Source organism: Camellia sinensis, chromosome 4 (genome assembly GCF_055761805.1).
Source record: "Camellia sinensis isolate YWXY chromosome 4, ASM5576180v1, whole genome shotgun sequence".
NCBI lineage: Eukaryota > Viridiplantae > Streptophyta > Magnoliopsida > Ericales > Theaceae > Camellia > Camellia sinensis.
This window is the reverse complement of record NC_138964.1, coordinates 54,201,750-54,224,495: the sequence shown is the minus strand read 5'-3', so window position 1 is coordinate 54,224,495 and position 22,746 is coordinate 54,201,750. Positions and strand designations below refer to the sequence as shown.

The window sequence follows — 22,746 nt, the reverse complement described above, 5'->3', positions numbered from 1 at the left end:
CTCATTAAGATGTCTTAAACTAGGCCTAAGTATGCCTAGGATGGGATGAGGATGCAAAGATGCACTTTAAAAGCATTTTCAGAATTTTCAGAAAACAGGGGTCACGCTCGAGCGTAGGTTACTCCGCTCGAGCGGACATGCAGACAAAGGTTTCCGCTCGAGCGTAGACTTACCCGCTCGAGCGTTCTGCAAAAGAGTCAAAAGTGCTGGATAGGTGAAAATCACGTTCGATTGGGCGCTCGACACCCGCTCGAGCATGAGACACAATGTCCCGCTCGAGCGTCAATTATTCCGCTCGAGGGGACATCAAAACAGTACAAGGTACTGGGAGTACGAATTTCACGCTCGAGCGCCAGTCACCCCGCTCGAGCATGAGTTCAAAATCTGGAATTTTCAGATTTGAACCTTAAGCTCAAAACCAAGTTTTAAAACATAAATTTCGATCCTTGTAACGCCCTCAAAATTAACCCATTATATATATCATTGACATGCATTACTTAAAGAAGACAATATATTAATTCATTCATCAGAGTATTACTAAATAAAGCATTACATGTAACATTGAATAAAATGCCTTACAGGCTTACATCTTTCCAAGCCAACACTTGGATACAAAAATATGAGTTCTAACTCAAAACAAGAAAAGCCCTAGGCTTGAATGTTTACATGTACTAATAAATAAAGACAATTAACTAAAGGTAGTCTTCTTCAAACCAGAAGCCAAACCCTCCCAAGCTAAGTCCTTGGAGGTAGTTTATCACCTGAACCTCAAAATGATGTTCCCATAAAGGGTGAGCCACAGCCCAGTAGAAATATTCTAAACCACATATAAGCAATGAATAAAGCAATAGCATTCAACAGATGGTTAACCAAGATAATCAATTACTTCATTTTACAGCCTCATGACACTATTGTCTAAGATACATTTTACTTTCCAACTTAATCAACATGGCTCAGAACCTGGCCGAACTTACAACAGTGAATTATATATATCATATTCACATTCTTCCAATATCAACAAACAAATGAGACTCAAGCTCAATTCAAAACACTTCATACTTCCAGATTGATACACATTTTAGTGTTGTATCAATAAAACACTTCTATATAAATAAGCACACATAAAAGTGATGCTAATGGAGTCCATCCCCTATCTCCTCCCAAACAAAATCCGGTTTAGAGGTCCATCCCCTATCTTCCCCTAAACCGTGGAGTACATCCCCTATCTCCTCCCACACAAAACAATGTATGCAAATGCAATGCTCAATCAATACACGTATTTTCTGTATCAATACAATAGTCAAAATTAATGACTTAACCAATGGGATTAGTTTCAGTTATTCCTAATCCACATGCAATGTCTACAACAATCACGACTATCCTCCACCGATAGCCCAAAATAGTTATTTCTAAACTGAAAATAACTATGCCAACAATTTAATAGACAAATGATTCCAATTACCCAATTACGCCATTTAATCAATGAATTCCCCAATTCCATGAATTTAACCCTCTTTTCCCAATTCCATGAATTACTTATACAAATTAATTCAATAATACAACTAGGGTTTTCCCAAAATTTACCAAAGTATCCCCAACATATCAAAATACCAAAACTTAGAACAAAACCTATAAAATGGAGTAGGAAATCCCTACCTCAAAGAAAACAACCCAAATGGTGAAGACAGAGATGAGTGCCCAAATTCCAATGTGCTCCAAATCACCAAATGTTCAGATTAGAATGAAGCCCAAGCCGCCCTCTATCTTTCTTACAAAGAACTTAAGATGGATTCACACTAGAAGTAGATGAACACCTAAAGAGAAGATGAGTTTTGAGGGAGAGAAGTCGGACCTAGGGTTTAGAACCAAAAAGAATAAGAAAAGACTGATCAAAACCCACTGCTGGGTCTATAAACTGGACAGGCTCGCTCGAGCGAAGACTTGGTTGCTCGAGCGACCAGACACAGAGAAACTACGCTCGAGCCAAGGAAGCCTTGCTCGAGCCAACAACTCAAAAGCTCGCTCGAGCGAAAGAAAGCTCGATCGAGCGAAGAACTCAAACCCTCAGGTCTGCAACAAGACACACGCTCGAGCGAAGGAACTATTGCTCGAGCGAAGGACGAACTAACTCGCTCGAGCGAAGAAAATCTCGCTCGAGCCAAGAATGAACAGCTACATGTCCAAATCAAACGCAACCATTCGCTCGAGCGAAGAACCAAAAACCTGGACAGCAACACTTGGTTTCTAAACCCAACCAACCTGAAACAAACCTGCCCAACACATCCTATAATTCCAAATGAGAAAATAAGGGACAACAACAACAATTATACAATGACAGAATCTACGGAACCTAAGTCCGGATACAATAATCAAGTGGGAAAAGACCGGGGTCGCTATAATCCTCTTGGGCCAATTTTCCAGAAAACATCCCAAAACTCATAGTTTAACGTGATTCCAAAGCTCAATTGTAAAATCAAAGCCCAAGGGTGTTTCAAACAATTCAATTTCAAACCAATTTTCAAGAATATGAAAAACATGCAAACATGCATGAATTTAAACCATTTCAAAGCTTCAATTTGATGCTCTAGTGAGCCAATTGTTCCCAAAAACAAGATGAAATCATGGACTTAAGCTTAATTATGAACATGCATGTGACAATTTGCCATGAAAACAACTTAAAATTCATCAATACAACCATGCATGCATGAATTAAGTTATAATTCAACATGTGAAGCTATTTCATGACTTAATCCACTAAATTTGACATGAATCATGTAAGAACAAGTTCAATTCACAAACAAGATGGTAATTACACTACCTTAGGTCTTGTATTCAAGATCTAGGAGCTCAATTATGCACTTAAGCTTTCAATTCCTCTAAGCCTCCAAGCAAAATCAAGATGAAAACAAGTTGAACTCACTTCTCTCACTCTCCCTCACTCTCTAGCCAGTTATACACTCAACAAGGCTGATGAAATGTACAAAATAGGATGAAGGCAAGTCTCAAATGTTCCATGTAGTGGGCCACTAGGTGGCATTTAGGCAATTAAGTCCACCTAATGCAATTTAGCTTAATTTAATCTAGTTTAATCATACCAAATCACATTTTAACTAAATATGCCATAAAATCACATTAATTCTAAGGATCACAAATCATCAATCAATTTCAGATTCGGCCGCCGATAAGGCCTTCAATTCGCAATTTAAACACAAAGGCATGAACAGATAATCAAACAGTCAATAGATAGACATACAATTGAACAGATATACTTAATCAATTCAGTTCCAGATTTCAGTCAATCAGTTCAGTACTTCAATCAATTCAGTTACCAATCATAATCGGTCTCAGTTTAGCAGTAATCAGTGGTTAATCGGTAAACAGTAACGAGGGTTGTTACACTTAAAACCTTCTTTAATCCTTCTACAGACAACAATTTCGCCGGCTGCAATTGTTTTCTTAAATTTGTTCTGTCAGCTAGAGGATCAACCATGTAAATTTTTTAGAATATTTCAATGATGAAACCATGTTACCTACCCTCCCTTGAGTTCCGTTCGCGTAATAGAGTACTTTTCAGATGCTTTTTGTAAAGAAAATTGAAAAGATGAAGCATAAAGTTAGTAAGTTTGCTGGTGGGTTGACCGGTTGGTTAACCGGCCGGTCAACCGGTAAGTTAAAAAAAAAAAAATTTACCCGTTTGAACCTTTTTGACCGGTTTGAACCTACCTATTTGAAAGAGAATCGGTCAACCGGTTGGTCAACCGGCCGGTCAACCAACCGGTTGACCGATTGGTCTCCTCCAATGGTCACACACAGTAATTTGGTGAGACCTGTATTCTGTTCTCACTTTGATGAATTGTTTGGTGAATTCTCAATTTGATATCGATCTGGTGCAACCGTTGGAGCACCAAACAGTAACTTTTTCACCAAAATTTAAATTTGATGTCAAGTTTGGTGAAGCGTTGGAGATGGTCTAAGACATTTTCAAAAACTGTTTTCTTTTGTTATATAGATAAGAAAAAAAGGGGAAAAAAAAATCACTTTGTTTGTTTTCAGAATTCACTTTTTAAAAATTTTATTGTTTCATTTTCTGTTGTTTTTTGTTTTCACTGAATTTTTTTAATATTTTAAACAATTTTTCTAATTTTTAAACACACTTAACATAAATACACTTAGAAAGTATAATATTTGTGAAAAAAAAAATCTTTAAAAAATTCATTAAGTACCAAAAATATAAAAAAAAAATACAAAAATTCAATACATTTTTCGTATGTTTATGTATTTATTAATTTTTTAAATATTTTTTCACAAATAATTTATTATTTAGATACATCTAAGTAAGGTACATCTAAAAAAGTAAAAAATTACTTAAAATTTATAAAATATTCACTAAAAATAAAATAAAAAAACACGAAAAACAAAAAACTCAATTTTCAGATAACTAAATTCAAAAAACTGAAACGAAACACACTGTCACACTTATTTGGGGTGTCCTAAATAAGTGCATTTTTTGTCTTTTTGGACTAAAAAGTTTAGGAAAAAAATATTGATATTTGGGTTAACTTTTTGACTTTTTATGAAAAAATGTGTATTAAAAAATTGTATAAATAAGTGTATAGGAGAAGTTAGTGATGGAATACGCCGTACGGTCGGATGCGTAAGCGCAGCGCGGCAAAGGGTAGGGGTAGGAGATTGATTCTCTCCTTTTCAGACATAAATTGGACGGTGCTGTTCGGCCCATGGGGGCCCACCACGGGTCCCGTTTTGCTAATCGGAACCGTTCAATATGTAGAAATCGTCAAGTACTATATGCTTGTAAAAAATCACGTTGATTGGATATTAATAGCTATATGATCGTGTTAGTTTTTCTTGTCAACTGTTAACTATGACACCATCCATTTTTTATACAAAACTGATTTGATCATGTAGTTACCGATTTCCGATCAACATGATTTTTTTCAGGCATATAGTTCTGGACGAGTTTTACATATTGACGGTTCGGATTATCAAAACGGGACCTGTGGTGGGCCCCCACGGGCCCAACATTTCCATCCAACTTAGTGATTTTATATATGTAATTCTTTTTTTTTTGCCCTTTCACGGTACTAAATGGTTAATTCAGCCCTGAAAATTGTGTAAATTTTGTTTGATTAAAATATTATGTATATTAATTTTTTAATATTTTTAATTTGTGAATAGTAATAACTTTTTTACTTTTTTTGTAACTTTTTGCAACACCCCAAACCAAGCCTTAGCAACTACGACTAGAAAAAAGATATAGTCACACATCTAACAAAAGTGTGATTAAAAATAAATACTATCACATTCAATTAAATTGATTGGATTAAAATATTATTTTAATTTTTTTAAGTCACACTTCTAACAAAAATGAACTATTTTAAATTTCTTTCGTGTGATTTTTATATTATTATAATAATGCCTGTACGTATTTAGCCAATTCAATCTTAGTGGGTGTTTCAAAGAGTCGTTGCCATCTCTAATAAAAGTGAACTATTTTAAATTTCTTTCGTGTGATTTTTATATTATTATAATAATGCCTGTACGTATTTAGCAAATTCAATCTTAGTGGGTGTTTCAAAGAGTCGTTGCCATCTCAATCGTGTAGAAGAGGCGCGAATATGGGAATAATTATTTTATATAAAAATTAAATTAAAAAATTATATATAATCACACCTGAAACTGTGATGAAAATAAATATATATAATCACACTTATTTAAAATGTGTGATTAAAAAAAATATTATCCCACTAATTAAATTAAGTGTGATTAAAAAATTATTTTAATTTTTTTAATCACACGTCTAATAAATGTGAGATATTTTTAATTTTTCTTATGTGATCTGTAATCACACGTTAATTAGAAGGTGTGATTAAAAAAATATATATAATCACACTTAATTGAAAAGTGACTAAAAAATAAATATTATTACATTTAATCAAATCAAGTGTGATTAAAATATCAATCTAATCTTTTTTTTATCACACTTCCAATAAAAGTGAGATATTTTCATTTATCAAAGTGTGATCTTTAACTGTTTTTGTAGTAGTGATAACTCATTTCTTTCTAAAATTTTAAAACTAAATCCGTCGAAGGTTATTGCTCTTGGCCATAAATGTCTCCCCATCATTTCATGCTCTATCAAAAAATCCTATTGGGTTTCGCAACTCATGGGGTATTATGTTAGTTACCAAGGAAGCTGAAGAAAATGCCGAGACATATAAAGGTGACGGCTAATCTTGGCCATCCTGCAACGTGCTCAAGTCCCATCAATATTTCCCTAGGTATATAGTTTTAAGCTACTTTTCTTATCATGAATATTTTAAGACAAAGCTTTAAGTTTATCTTAGATTTTAATTTGATAATAGTAATTTCTATTTTTATAATTGACGGGTTATGATGAATATTTTAGAAACAACGATTAGAAACCCATTATTAAATTAATTTTCAAGTTTAGATCTTATTTTGATGCCCATTAATTTTGAGGTCACAGTTAATTAGAAAAAGTAATTTACATTTCTATCCTTCAATAATGACCCTACATTTTGAAATAATAATAATAATATCATTTGCAAAAAAAAAAAAAAAAAAAAAAAAAAAAAAAACAACAACAACAACAACAACAACTTTCTCTACCAACCACATTTCTAAACTATTCGCCAACCTGGACTTCCCCCACCAGCACCTATTTTTTCTCCGCCGCCACCAGCACATGTCTTTCCTTTCACTCACCATCTCTACCTCCACCTCATTTCTACTTCAATTCCCTTACTACCTACCACCTCCACCTCGACCTTATTTTCTAACCCACATCAACCTACTTCTTTTCCTCTTTAACCATCAACTTCTCCCCCATTCCTTTCCTTCTCTTTCTTTTATTTTTCTAGCTCCACTTTACGTCCCACACCACTAAAACCCCTCATATTTCGATTTCCATTGGTAGAAACGCATTCCCCAATGACAAACGATGCTCCGACCCGATAGGGACCCACCCCACCCCGCACTTATAGGTGCGATTTTTCTTCAATTCTTTTCCCTATGGATTGGTTATAGTATTGGTTTGGTGAATCCCCATTAGTTTTGGGGTGGGGTAGGTGAATATCAAGTCAATTTGGTGAATCCCCATTTACTTTTTCTTCTTTCATTATAAAATAGAAGAAACAAGCAAAGCTTTTGATATAGGTAAAAGAATATTCCAACTAACCATGCTTTCTCAAATTGCTAATATTAACTAATGAAATAATATATATATATATATATACTTCCTCGATTCCAAAATATTAGTTTCTTATTCCATTTTTCATTGTCCCAAAATATTAGTCCCTTTTCAAAAATCAATAATTAAAATAATATGAATTACCTATTTTGCCTTTCTTTTAAATCCATTAACAATACAAAAAGTACAATTATGGCAATTGATATTCTCAAAAAATGTACTATCAAAGCGTAATTTTGAAAAACTAATATTTTTAAAGTATAATAATTGTACTACCAAAAAAAGTTAAATTTTCCAAAAGAGACTATTATTTTGGAATGGAAGGAGCATTATTTTTCTCTTTATGTTTTTCACATACACACTTTGGAAACTATTTTTATAAGAGCATCTTCAATGGTGAATCATTTAGTTCACCAAATTTGAGTAAAAACTCCATCTGATATCCAACACTCCAATGGAGCAATTTTGGCTATCATCAACAAACAAGTCAACCAAGGGAACGGCTGGTTAGTTGACCGACAAGGGCAATCCACTAGTTCCGAAAATTATTTTTCCCTCCATTTCTGTTTCTCTCAATTTCTTTGCTATTTGTTTTCCCTCCATTAATTATTTTCCATTCCTTTTTTCCTCCATTAATTATTTCCCTCAAAATATATATATATAAATAGATTAAACCAATTGAATACACCCAACAAACAACGTTGTATCTAGAACCAACCTATCACTGAAAAGCAGAGCATAATGACTTCTTCAACTTCTTATTTGTTCACTAATTTTTCATCCTCCTCTTCTTCTTCATCCTCTGATGATGAAAGTGATAATGCAAAAATTGATTCACTTGTGGGTCTTTATGAGATAAATAATGCTAGGATGATATAAATGCTAACAATAAGTGATCAAACAAAGAAAAAATGTGGCTCTGTTGTAGGACATAAGTACATACATCGCAAAAGAAGAAAGGGTCATGATTGATTGGTTGCGAATTATTTTGCTGTAAATCCAGTTTATTCATCTTCAACATTTCGGAGACGTTTTAGAATGTGTCATGATCTGTATCTGCAAATTTCACATGCCAGTGAAGCATACGACACATATTTTGTTCAAAAAAAAGATACAGCTCATATTCTCGGATTGTCTGCACTTCAAAAGATGACTTTTGCAGTTAGAATGCTTGCATATGAAATGGCAGCAAATGCAGTTGATGATTATATGCGAATTGAGGAAAGCATAACAATTGAAAGTTTGAAACACTTTTGCAATTCAATTTTCGAAATCTTTGGACCTGAATATCTTAGATCTCCATCACCTACTGATATTGCTAGATTACTTGCTATTGGGGATGTTCGTGGGTTTCCGGGTATGTTGGGAAGTTTAGATTGCATGCATTGGGAGTGAAAAAATTATCCGATGGCATGGCAAGGTCAATATGTAGGCCATTAGAAAAAGCCAACCATAATTCTTGAAGTAGTAGCTTTTTATGACTTGTGGATTTGGCATGCATTTTTTGGAATGCCTAGATCACACAATGACTTGAATGTCTTGGATCGTTCGCCCTTATTTTCTTATCTTGCCTAAGGGAAAGCTCCGCCTACGAATTGCACAGTTAATGGACACACTTACAATATGGGTTGTTATCTTGCTAATGGTATATGCCCTCCATAGGCAACATTGGTGCAGACAATCTCTTCTCCCCAAGAAGCAACAAGGCAACATTTTTCTATGATGCAAGAGTCAGCAAGGAAGGATGTAGATCAAGCATTCGGAGTGCTCTAATCCCTATTTGCAATTGTAGGTGGTCTAGTACATTTTTAAGATCCCAAAATCCTTGGTAACATAATGAAGATTAGCATTATATTGCACAATATGATTGTCGAAGATGAGAGAGACTCCTATCTTGATTTGGATTATGAAATATCATAAGCACCTTAACAGTAGTACTATCTACTACCAGTAACAATGCCTTTGAATTGTTTATATCCCGTCATTTAGGTATTAGAGATAAGAATACATATCTGCCCTTCGCAATGATTTAATTGAACGTATGTGACAACTTCATGGTGAAAAGTAACTTGACCATGTGGACAAGAGGATGAACTGTTTGTTGGCTTTTTTGATTAGGAGGTGTTTAGGGTGATTGATTTGTCACTGTTTGTTGTTGTTTTGGTAGTAAAGATTGTCTTACACCTGTACACATATATCAGTTTTGCAACTAAATGCATGAAATGAATATATAATGTTTTTGGATATGGTCTTATCTTGTTCCAGATGATTATTGGATTTCATTATTTTACTATATTTTTCGCAATTGACATTTTACTGTTATCTAACTTTTATTTGTAATGCATAACAGTTGACTTTGAATTTCGACTTTAATTATGGGAACAAGTCAATTACTAAAATTTTATTTGAAGAAATTATACTTTGTATCTAAAGTATTATTGGTCCTTCAATAATACTTAAAATCCACTTTACTATCAATATACAATTTATTGATCTAAAATGACATTGACCTTTTTCATTTATATGATGATAATAGTGTGTAATTTGTTTACCCTCTACAAAACTATTATTTGTTATCACTTTGATCTTAAAAATAGCACATTTTTTCCACTGTGATCTATTGGTTCACAGCCAGAAAAAAAAACTACTGTAAAATAGTTACCATCTCCAAATTACAATTTGACAATAGTTGATGCTATTTTTTTTTTTTTTTTTGAATGTACATCAGCCATGTGCATTTTGAAGTTGATGGGAACATCAATGTATGCATTGTCATGTTCTACAAGACTCAAAACATTGAATTGGCATAAGAAGGCTCAAAACCATTCAAGGCCACACCTACCTCATTCATGATCAACCACCTCATTCAATATGTATATCTACCTCATTGATTATCATATACTGCCTCACTTATCTATAAAGCAACATCACTATGTCTGTATGTTTGTGGTGTGGACAAAAACAAGAAGCAGCACCGCAATTGCAAACCGAAAGCAAAAAGTAGAACAAGAAGCTGCACACAACTGGTCGACCGAAGGGATATCTGGCAGGACGACCGGCCAGTCAATCGGTGGCTTCACTCTCCACTTCAACTGCAGACAGGCTCCAAAGTTGAGGGTTCAACCTCTCTATTCCTTTTTCTATTGCTTACATTTTCACACCATTTTGTAACTATTCTGTTCCTTGACATTTTCAGATAGTCATGCGTAGAACCAAAAGAACAAAAAGCGAACCTAGACCATCCTCCAACCCTGTTCCACATCAACAACCACCTCAACAATAGTATCCGACTCAAGATTTTCTAACTTACAGTCATAAACAAGCCTTTCCAAACTTCTGCAGCTGACCTAGTGTCACTGGTAGAAGGCTAAATCTTTCTCCTCAATATGATACTCTGTTGGTTATCAAACTTAAAACTATGAGGTGGATAAATTTGATCAATTTATCACAGAAGGTATATCCTCATCTTGTTTCTCTTTTTTATGTTCACTTGGAACGTATATCTAAAGATGATGGAAACTATACTATTAAGTCTTATGTGAAAGGTAAACACATAGAATTTGATATCCCCACTTTGGCATGAATTATTGGAGTTGAGAAAAGGGAGATGCAAGTCTACTTTCACAATGAGTATGAAATCATTGATATTGTTGGCAACATAACTGAAGTATATTTTATTATTTGTGATAGTAAATTTACTATAAGTAATTTGCAAGCAAAACATTTGAAACCCCACCTTCGTATTCTCCACCGATACATAATAGAAAATGTCACTCCAAAAGGAGGACATTTTGATGTGGTTCTAGTTTTTAATGCTTATTTGCTCTACTATTTTGAAGTTGGCCACAAATTAGATTTATGTTATATACTCATGAAAGAAATAGTAGTTGCAAATCTTAATATCAGTGGCCGGTCATTTATTTTTGGAGCTCTGCTTACAAAAATTTTCAAAGCTTTCAAGATCAAACTTATAGGTGAAATAAAACAAAAATATCAGCTGTGATTTCAGAGTACACACTCACCCGAGCTGACGGTGGTGATTTGTTATTGCAAAGTCTAAATGCACCAATAGATGATCCCCAACATAATGAGAATGCCATGCAACCACCTCAACAACCTCGATACTGGACTTATTTTTTTTCTATGGAACAAGAATGACACAATCAACCCATTCAATGGGAAAAACACATGGCGAATCAGTTTGATGCATTTGGCACCACTCAGAACGCATTAATTCAACAATTTAGTGAGTTTCGTGTGGACACTGAAAGACGTCATGAACAAGCAACCAATTGCATTGAGCAAATTGAGCACCGAGTGACTGACATCTACCATCACTATTTCCTTCTACCACCACCTGACACTGACCTTTGAAGTTATTGATAGAGAAACTGGATGTAGTTTCAATATGTGGTGTTTTTTTTTTTTTTTTTTTTTGTGTGTGTGTGTGTGGATATACTACGAGTGTGGTTTTTTTTTTGGATGTACTAGTACTATGTGGTTTTTAATGTTTGAATGGATGTATTATTTGTAAATGGTGAACTTCAAATGTGTCTTGACAACCCTTAAAAAAAAAACCTCTAACACTGTTGTAATGGATGACATTTTGCAAGTGATACACATTGTTTCCTCACAAAAGCACTGTCACTTGGAAAATAAAATAATAATAAATGTTTATTTTTTAAAACAGTTGCAATAGATAGCAATAGCAATAGGAACCACAATATCCTACAATATGAAACAGGGCTTTAGGACTCAATTGCGAAAAAAATATGAAAATAAAAAATCTACAATATGAAACATGGCTTTAGGCCTCAATATCCTACAATGGCTTTAGGCCTCAACTGCAAAAACATGTGAAAATTTTCATATATTATCACGTGTCTCAAAATTTACATAGCTAAATATTTTAAATAACTTCCTATATTTTATGAGACAAGTTGTTATCAGTAGTAACTATTTTTCATCGTTATTTATTTCTAAAATAAAACAAAAAGTCAAGAAATATCCTTACTATGAGCAAATCAATAGTAAAATAAATTTCACATCATTACTATAAAAAGATCATGACTAAAATCAATTACTAAAACAATAATAAATTAAACAAACAAATATGAAAATTGATATGAAACTAACTGGGCTCAAAAAAGCGGTCTTCATAGAACAGTCAAGCAAATCTATTTATTGATCGAAATAAGATTTGTCGTTGAAGCTCTTTATAGTAGGACCTTTGCATAGGATTTAAATTGATCATATCCATTAACATTATTTTATACTCCTCATTTCGTTGTTCTCTTTCATTCATCATAGATAATATTTTCAGTTGTTCCTCCCTGTCCTCGGCTCTTCTTCGATGTTCTGCAGCCTTTTGTTCACGTTTTATCGCCTTTTGTTCATCTCGATCAACACTTCAACAATTTTAGGCTAGTTGGCTGCCATTTCATCAAACCTAACATCGTGGCTTGCTTATTTCTTCAACTTTTCTTTCGCAACCTTAGTACCAATTGGTTGTGTTGATGTACTACTTCGTTGTTGGTCCAAATATATATTGTTGTTGGGTTCTGATGCCTCACCTTCAGTTGTTGGAGTCGAATATGGATTTGCTAGTGGTGTGGGTTTATTGCCTTGTGTTCTAATTTCATCTCACTTACAACTTTGGCGCAAAATTTTCCAACTTGTATCAAATGTGAAATGTTTTTTTTTTTTTGAATTGCATGATACATGTGCTTAACTTCAACAACTTAAAAACGAAATACATAGTAAGTATAACAAAATCAGAAAATATATATAGTATAACAACCAATAAAAATTACTTTGTCTGCCTCATTTGTTCCACTTTGTTGCCTCAATTGAATTTGTTCAAGAAAAATCACAGAACTTATTAATTGCCTTTTGCATCACAGACCAACGGTGAGATAAATAAATACGGTTTTGATTTGATTGACCATTCAATTGTGAATTAAAATAAACGAGTACCCGTTCCCAAAATATTGCCATGGTCGGACTATTACCTGCAATGAGATCTTGAGAGATGGCCAACCAAGATCTACATAAAGTTTCATCTTCTATAATGGTGAACACTTTACCACGAGGAATACAAGATGTTTTGGAAATAATACTTGTATCATTGCTCTGGAAAAAAATTTGTGATTCGTCAAACGTTTCAAAATCTTCCATAGTTTGAAGGTAAAATTTGTAGAACTAAACTAGTTCAAAAAAAATCAATACGATCGAAAATTGAAGTTGATAGTGAAACAGATTGTACAAGAAAAAAGTGACAAATTAAAGAAAACCTAAAGGTTTAAATTAACAATAACTAGCTCATAAAAGGAACAACTGAAAAATTAGAGACCACAAGAATATTGAAGGAAATTATAACAAAGAAAATAGAAACTGTAATGATATTGTAAAAGTAAAATATAAATCAGCTCATATTTTATAGATACCACATTAACAGTAACTTTGATAAACCCTCTGCAAAACCAACTTTGATAAACCCTCTACAATACCAACGGTAACCTTACAGGTCAGACACCTTGCAAAAGCAACGACTAATCTTAGATAGCATTTTTGTATCTTCATGCATCCTCTAACGCTCTACTACACTTCCCTCAATTGTTGGTCATAAATTTGGTATTGCTGGCACACAAGTCACACAATTTTGCAAGCCTATATACACAGAGGATGTCTAGGAGGACTTCTGCTTGGTCGTCCGAGGGCAAGCATTGCTGTGGGAAGTTATCTACTAACTGGATGACTAGGGGGACAACCAACCGAACGTTCGGCCGGTTGTCCAAACCAACGGCACTAAACAGTGAAATAGTGAAGGCTGCCAAAAATCCTCTATTTGGTGAAAGATTATTTATATTCTCGATTTGATATCAATTTGATGAAACCGTTGGAGCTGAAAAATGACTGCTTCTTTATCAAATTCAAATTTGATAAATCATTTGATACAGCATTGGAGATAGCCTAAGGAGCCAATAAAATGCTTTCTTTATTTACTTATTTTTTTATTATTTGATTAAACAAAAACTAAGTAAGATATTTTATCATAGTCCCCAAAACGACTTGTTAGTACAAATTCTGAAGCACTTCGTTTGAATGAAATGATTTGGTAAAAAATTATAAGAAATAAAAAATATTTTTATTTGTTGTTTTAATTGTCAATCAAACGTTAAAAATTATATATATTTTTGTACAAAATTAATTTACATGATTTGTGTGTGTGTGTGTGTGTGTGGTGTGTGTGTGTGTGTGTGTAACATAGACTACGTCAAAACAAATGAAACTTAATCTACACAATTTTTATTTAATTTTAATTTATGTCTCCTAGTGTGAGATCCGCCCAATAATTTAAAAATTATTTATTTTAATTGATTTATCCCTTTCCTTCACTTTCTTCTCTTCTTAATTTTTTATTTTTATTTGTAATGAGTAGTACTCCTAAACTGAAGCGGTAATAATAGACGAGGAGAACAGGGCAGGGATGTGTGGTGCGGGAAAAACCAAACCCGAAAAAATCGAACCCTGTTAAGGGCGGGGTGGTGATATAAAATTGGTTCTCATTAGGGATCAAGGACAAAGATGAAAAAAATATTAAAATAAAAAATCAAGAATGAAGAATGTAAAACTCATCTCGTTGTAATTGCTATTTCCCATAACCTCACTCCACAATCAAAATCACTCAAATCAAATAACCAAAACCATAGAATAAAATAATAAAAAAACCCACCATCGAAAGCCCTATATCAATTCAACTTATCGCACCACAAAAAACCTTTTTCTTGTCCTTTGCTATGATATGCTCAAATCACCTAAAAATGGTGAATGTGGGTGTTGATTTCTAACCTCACAACCAAACAGGAAACTTAGCTGGAGTGCATGCGGTAGAATAGATCAAGCCAACCACCTGTCAACAAAAAGATGAGAATACCACGGTAGCTTGTCCACTAGGAGGCACTCCAACGATCAAGTCAATTAACTTATCTCTCAAAGATATCAAACAAGTACTCAATGCACAGAATAAAAGCATACCTTAGACCCACGGGGTGCCTCACTTTTATAGCCAACAGTGCCCTAGTTCCCTAGAAGTCTCACTTCATAGGACTCAAGCACAATGCTTATCTCGAACTCACAGCTAGATAGGGATAAACTCCTCAAGAGCCTTATCCTTATCCAAACTAAGTGCTTTCTTTGATCTAGGACTTTTGTCCTTTATCTAGATATCTCGGATTTCATATTACTGTACCAAACCTCAACAATACCGCAATCACCTCAGCAAACATGACCCACCTACGTGGCACCTCGGCCGACATCTCGAAGGCACCTAGCCATGTGGCGTCATTCTCAAAATAATTTTCCATAACTGCCCATAGGTTCTATTACCTCATCAACCTGAGGTGATAGAACCCATATCGTCTGATTTCTAACCACGTCGGTGTAACAAACCCGACCTGTGATTAAGTATTAATCCATGATTAAGGATTCCTAATAAGTAATTAAGATGAAATTCTGATTTAATTGCATGTGAATTGCATTATTTGTGTTTATATCTATTCATGTTAGGAATATTTGTGTGTATTTCTGTTCTGTTCTGCTAATTGAAGGCCTTATTGGCATCCGATCACGAAATTGACTTAGCTTATGTGTTATTTGAAATTTTTGGGAATTTATGGTAGGTTGAATTGAAATTCGACTCGGAACCAAATAATTAGAATAAAATGATGTTAATTAGTTATCTTTAACTCAAGTTAATTAAGCTTCATTAATTTAGCCTATATAAGGCTTATACACCATTTAGACTCATCTTTGAGAGAGGGAGAATTAGAGTGATAGTTGAATTAGAGTGAGAGAATTAGAGTGAGAGAGTTGAATTCAAGAAGGAAATGGAGGATTTGCTAGAGAATTAGAGGGGATTGGAAGAATTGAACAAGAACTCACTAGGATTCACCCTCAAGGTAAGAATTCAACATTTAGATTATGTAATTATAATATCTAGGACAAGAACTCTAGAGAATTAAGTGGTGTAATGCAAGAATTGAGCTAGAATTGATGAATTTAAGCAAGATTCATACATGCGTGCATTTTCATCACATTTCGATTTTAAATTTCAAACAAATCTCACATGCATGTGTCCATCTTGGCTTTGTTTTGAGAATTTATCAAGTTTCTCACCATTTTATCTAAACTGATCATGTTTTGGACAAGTTTGAGTTCATAGCATTGCATACATGTCATATACATGTAAGTTTCAAACTTGGGTTGAATAATTGACTTACTCTTGGGCCTTGATTTTGCAAAATGGTTTTGCATTCATGATGTTTTGCAAGTTTATACAAGTTTCCTTGAGTTTTTGGCCCCAAAGAATATGATTTGCAGCTTTGAGTTGAGTTTTGAAGCTTGGAAGCAAATCTTGAAATTTCATAATTTTGTCTCTCCGCTCGAGCGACAGATTATGCGCTCAAGCAACCACTCTTAGTTTTGTACTTCTGCTCGAGCATAAAATGCATGCTCCCAGAAGTTTACCATTTTTGCAGATCGCTCGAGCGACCAGAGTTGCGCTCGAGCGAAGACCTCAGTCACACGCTCGAGCGACCGTTGAGGAGCCATCAAGCGGAAAAATTAATCAACTAGTATCTTTGCAGAGTTTACACACCACTCGAGTGACCAAAGTTGTGCTCGAGCGACAACCCTTATTTGTGAACCTCCGCTTGAGCAAAGGAAGTTGCGCTCGAGTGAAGCCCCTATTTTCAGCAAATCTGACTAAGTGTTTTCAAGAACATTTTGGCATCTTCATTGCATCCTATGCATTCCTAGGCCATGATTAAGACATCCTAGGCCATGATTAGGACATAATAATGAGGATAAGACTTAGAAATACACTAAGAACGAAACATAATGAGTTAAGTATTATCCGAGTGTGTGTTTCAATCTGTGTGTCTATTATGTTTGTGTAGGTCACGTGCCGCAAGTTATCTGATTTGTCTACTCTGTCTGTCTGCTCTGGAGCCATCTGTGAGTAATAACTTAGTAAAGTTATGCTTAACTTTAGTTATTTTCTATATGATGCAATAAAATCTGTTTTATGAAATGTTATATTCTGTACAATGAATGATTGTCTAATTTCTGACAAGTATTCGTGGCATCCTTAGCTCATGACCCTTGCCCGGGGGCAATAATACCGTGGTCTCATGGCCCTCGCCCGGGGGTAACAATACCGTGGCTTAAGTATGTTATTTGTTCCCGGTACCGGAGGTTCCTTTATGGAATTGATCAAGTATAATGCTCTGTATCTGATATGTTAGCTCTAATGGGTGTACCGCGTATGATCATCTGTGAAATGAATAAGCATATGCTTCTAAACTCTGAATAAGAATTATAAATCTATTTCTGCTTTTTGAATCTGCTATGGGACAGCATTCATTTAGCTATTTACTCTGTTATTATTCACTAGGCTTCCGCTCACTATTTATATTATGTATATAGGTGACCAAACGAGTAACCAGGCCCAAAGTTGATGGCCTAGAGTTCAATTTTGTCAGCCAGCCTCAGTGCCTCCCAAGAAGGTTCCATTTGAAGAAGCCTAGCTTTGTGAATCATGTCAAGGCCATTTAGGTTTTGTTTTGTTTATCTGTATCCTGGGCTAAGTCCATTATGATACTACCTGTATAGTAACGCATGATGTATGCAACTTTGACATCATATGTATATATTTAAGTTTAAATTTTTAGTCCCATGTATGTCTCCACAGCTCTATAAATGTTGTATGTTTATATTTACTTCCGTTAGCCCCTTATATTTTGTTATTCTGTTCAGAGGCCACGGGTAATCCCAGGACTATTGGTCGATTACGACACTAAAACTACAGGGACGGGTTTGAGTCATGATAGTCGGGCAGATAAATATACTTCTTCGACCGAGATCATGACTCGTCGGTTTTAGGTAACAAAGACTCAGATGCCCACTTCATCAAGAATCAAGAACCAGGAACCAAGTTCTTTCAACATCTCAACCAAAATCACTTCACTAGACAAGGTCATTACCCTACTAGTTCAGGAATTCTAAGAATCTCAACTGCGTATGAGTTGTCACGCTCCATTACTCCAACTGTTTCATCCACGTGTCACAACCTTATTGGTTCGTACCTGTCACGCGTCATTATGTCACATCAATTCTACCCACGCAGCCTGTCAGGTATGTCGTCCAAGGCAGTTTCATCATGTTTTTTCGCCTTTTTATTTTTTGACAAAACTTTCTTCCCTCTCTCTTCGTCTCTTCACTTTGCAAACGCAACCCTCGCTCTTGTCAAACTTTCTCTCTCTACAAAATTTCTCTCAATCATCTATTTTCATTCCTTCGAGCTATCTACAACCGTCTGTTCATCACCTCTGGTAAGCCTTTCACCATTTGGTTCTTGTCATCATCATCATCATCTGACTCCGGCGAACTTCATTCTGACATCTACTTCTCTACTTCTCCCTGTAATTACCCTATTTCTTTCACACTCTCCTTACTGTTCTCAAGTACATTTCTTTTTTGTGCTGTTATACACATCTGTGCCTACGCTTGTGTTGTTATTGAATCTGTATCTAGATTCAAATCCTATGTTCTACAAATTTTTTGCCTTGATTAGTTCAATGTTCTGAGTTTGAATCATTATTTCTCGCTTCAAGTGTGTTCATAAATACATAGCACTACACTTTCCATATCTGTGTTCTTTTCTTCCTTTACCTTGGTTTTGAATCATGTTTTTCTTTATTTTTCTGGCATGTTTCTAGATTCTTGCCCCATGAGTCTTGTTCATATCGGTAATTCTTGCATAGATTTTGGATTGGGATTTGTTAGAAACCATTCTTAGGAAAAATTGAAACAAAACCTTCCTTAGATCTTTAGAATCCCTGCCTTAGTGCTCATTAGGGTCTCGCCAAGGTACTAAGAACCTTCCTCGACATAAACCACTACCATAATCCAATAAACTGAGGTCATGGGAATGTTTAAGTGGGGGATAGATTCACCCAGTAAATTAGAACACTTTTGCCAAGAGTTTAACATTTCAGCTGACATCCACCTTAGGCTAGCTGGTGAAGAGGCTTCTATTATGCTCGGAGAAACCTACATGCCATTTCCAATTGTGTCCATAATCGAGAACGGAGTTAGATTCCCCATTGACATTCTTTTTCGAGAAGTTTTGTACTTCTACAAACTTAACCCCATGCAATTAGCCATTAATACGTTTAGGGCTATCAACGGCATAGCTGAGCTGTCTCACCTAGAAAACGCTAGGATCACCCTCTGTGATATCCAATACTGCTACATCATGTGTGGCCTCAAGTCTACCAGTGGCTACACTTATTACTTCAAACCCAGATCCACTGCATACAAACTGATAGCCAACCTCCCAGACTCTAACAAAGGTGTTAGTGAAGACTATATCTTTGTCTCGGGCAACTGGGAGTTTGTGCCAAATGATGACCTTCATCTCCACCCCTTGCATCGTGGAGTTTTTAGGGAAGATGAGGGTAAGAACTTAATCATCCCAAGGTCCCATATTCTTAACATTCATGCATATATCTCTTTCTGGTTCTAATGTTTTCTTTCATTTTGTAGCTCTTCCTTAGCCGAGCAAATCTTTTCGAAAGTCCTACGTCCCGAGCCGAGATCTCAAATGGCTCATAGACTTGCCATTGAAGATTACAAGGCCTCAGTCTTGTTAAATTACATGCGGACCTACAGATCACCACTTCTCGACGTCCCTAAAAGAAGCAAAACTCCACTATCTGCTTCAACTCAACAAGTCACCTCTTCGCCAAGGCCAGGTTAGGCATCAATGCCTAATCCAGTGAACAAGCCATTCATTTATGCTCCAGCCCAACTTATTCCTCCATCGCAACGTCAATGCCGTCGCCGACCTTTGAACACTCCTGCCAGCAGAACGCGCAGCCGAAAGCGTCAAGGGTCAAACGCGCTAAGTTACAATCCAGCGAATCCTCCACTAGCCCTTTTGGCACTTAAACTCAGCATCAGAGTAACCGTCGCGGCCACCTCCAAAGAGATAGCTTGCAAACCGGAAATTGTCGAGGACCTATTAGTTGGTCTGCCTGATGTTGTGGCCTTGCAATCTACGCCATCTCCCCAACCCAAGCCAAAGCAAAAGAGGGTAAAGAAGGCTAAGGCCAAGGCTACAATCACCCAAATCCCCTTTGATTCTGAAAAGGATCTAGAGGATTCTCTCCCAATATCCAAACTAGCCGACACCTTGAAGAGGCCTGCCGAGGCTGAGTCATTTGATGTGCCTTCAACAAAAAAGCTAAGATCTGAAGGCCCAGAAAATGAGAGTGGTTTCCACCCCGAGGAAACCTAGGCCCCCGAGGTCCTAGTTGGTAACCAACCTCTCAAAGCCGATGACAGTGCCATAGAGAGTCTCGAAGTCGGCGCTGCCCTGTCCACGACCGTTCTTCTTTCGGCCGACATAAACTAGCTCGCCAACTTCAACCAATATGAAAACTTTACCATGATTGTACAACACTCTGTCTTGGTAAGTTTCTGACCTTTTGTCCTTCTATTCAACTTTTATTTTAGTCATTTGTACTTAGCCAATATTTTTCTAACTTGCTTCTTCTCTTGTAGGCCATCCAGCATGTTCATTTCCATGTGGTCAAGGTCGAGTTGGTAAAAAAAGATCTCACGAAAAGGACGCAAGAAGCTACAGGTCTCCTGACTTCACTCAACAAAGTCGAGACCCACATCAGGCGTCTGATAGACAAAACCAACGCTGCCAAGACCGCTCAAAACAAAGCAGAGGCCGCTGCAAAGAAAGCCGAGGACGCGACCAAGGCAGCCGAGGCGAAATACACCAAGGCTGAGGCTAAGGTTGTTGAGGCCAAGGGCAAGCTCAAAGAGGCGTTGGAAACCAAGGAGGCCGAGGTCAAGGCCACCGATGAGAAGGCCTACGAGGAGGGGCAAGGCGATATTCGGGACTAGTATAAACTGCATGTTAATCTGGCCTATAATAAAGACTATTACCTCGGCTGGATGGCGGCCTTCAAGGAGCTGTCCATCCCTAAGGCCTCGCCTCTTCGTGACATCAACTGACTCAACATGCCCTCTCATCCCCCGTCTAACCAGTTCGAGGAAGACGACGAAAAAGAAGAGGCCGACGCTGAGGAGGGTGATGACGCCGAAGTCACTGCTGGAACCAAGTCCCTAACTCTCAACAATTAGGTCCTGGACCTGACCGAAGAAGAAGAGGGCAAGGTTTCTAAGAGCACTTCTCCCAAGAAGGCCACCTCTGACACTGAAGTTATCGCCGCCGAGAAAAACCTGGATCAAACTCTCCTGGAAATCGATGTCGAGTTAGCGGCTGAGAATAACACATTGGTCACCGAGGCCAACTCGACACCAACCGCGGAGATGAACCAGCCAAAGAACCATGTTGATACTTAGAATTTTTTCCTTTTCTTTTTGGTTGTACTTTTTCTTCTTCTTTAGGCAATTGTAACTTTTCTTTTGAACAACTTCTATTTTTGTCAAGCCGAAGTGCCTCGTTTTGTAGCCGAACAAGCTCCTCCTTTAATGCATGTCTTTCTTCATTTTCTTCCAAGTGTTGGATATTTGCCTTTCGTAATTGCTTTATGTATGCTTTGCTATCTTCTCTGTGTTGTATGTTTCCATACTTAGACTTTTTTTTATCTTTCCAAGTCTAACAACTTGGTTCCTTACCTCAAATCAGAATACTTCGGGTACTTTATCTTAGATTACCACTAATCGATTATCTTAGATAGTATCTCTAATATTTGTCTCGGATAATTTCAACTTGTAAAATTTTTCATTTTTCTCATTAACTTTTCACAAGTGTTATACTTATTCATGCTTCATGCCCCCTAATGTGGACCTAAGTATCACTTATGTTCACATTAAGGATGCATCACTTGATTCTTGCCTAAGTCTATCTTAGATATTCATGACCGAGGTCATTACGTTTGGCTCACCCAAACTAAACACTTGAGGCTTGACCTCAGTGTATTGAGAGTACTATCTACCTCAGCTTTTCGCACAAACCGACCAGAACATGCCTTGTCTCACATTGAAAGATCGCCTTTTTACAAGTGTTGTGCTTTTTTTTAACTTATTCATGCTTCTTGCCCCCCTAATGTGAACCTAAGTCTCACTTATGTTCACATTAAGGATGCATCGCCTGGTTCTTGCCTAAGTCCAACTTAGACATCCATGTCCAAGGTCATCGCGTTTGGCTCGCCCAAACTAAACACTTAAGGCTTGACCTCAGTGTACCGAGAGTACTATCTACCTCGGCTTTTCGCACAAACTGACCAAAACGTTACAAGTTTCGCCTTGTTTCATACTAAAACATCGCCTTAAACTTAGTTCAACTCTGCCATTATGGTAAGGCTAAGTTAATCGCCTTGTTCACCATGAGAGCATCGCCTTATACTTAGTTCAGCTCTGCCATCATGGCAAGTCTAAGTTAATCTCCTTATTCACCACGGGAACATCGC

The 22,746-nt window shown here is 36.2% G+C and overlaps 1 protein-coding gene across 1 annotated transcript; it reads left to right on the top strand.

The window, feature by feature from the left end:
• Window positions 1-8,269: 8,269 nt before the first annotated feature.
• LOC145823765 (uncharacterized) lies at window positions 8,270-9,063 on the top strand. Its single transcript, XM_082923283.1, has 2 exons — window positions 8,270-8,588; window positions 8,894-9,063. The coding sequence occupies exons 1-2, from the start codon at window positions 8,270-8,272 to the stop codon at window positions 9,061-9,063; spliced, it is 489 nt and encodes a 162-aa protein (XP_082779409.1).
• The last annotated feature ends 13,683 nt before the right edge of the window (window positions 9,064-22,746 follow it).

Excerpts from the sequence above, each read along its gene's own strand:
- LOC145823765 (XM_082923283.1), top strand. The coding sequence starts at position 8,270 with ATGTGTCATGATCTGTATCTGCAAATTTCACATGCCAGTGAAGCATAC. Across the intron at positions 8,589-8,893 it reads GGATGTTCGTGGGTTTCCGG|GCAACATTGGTGCAGACAAT; the intron begins GTATGTTGGGAA and ends TGCCCTCCATAG.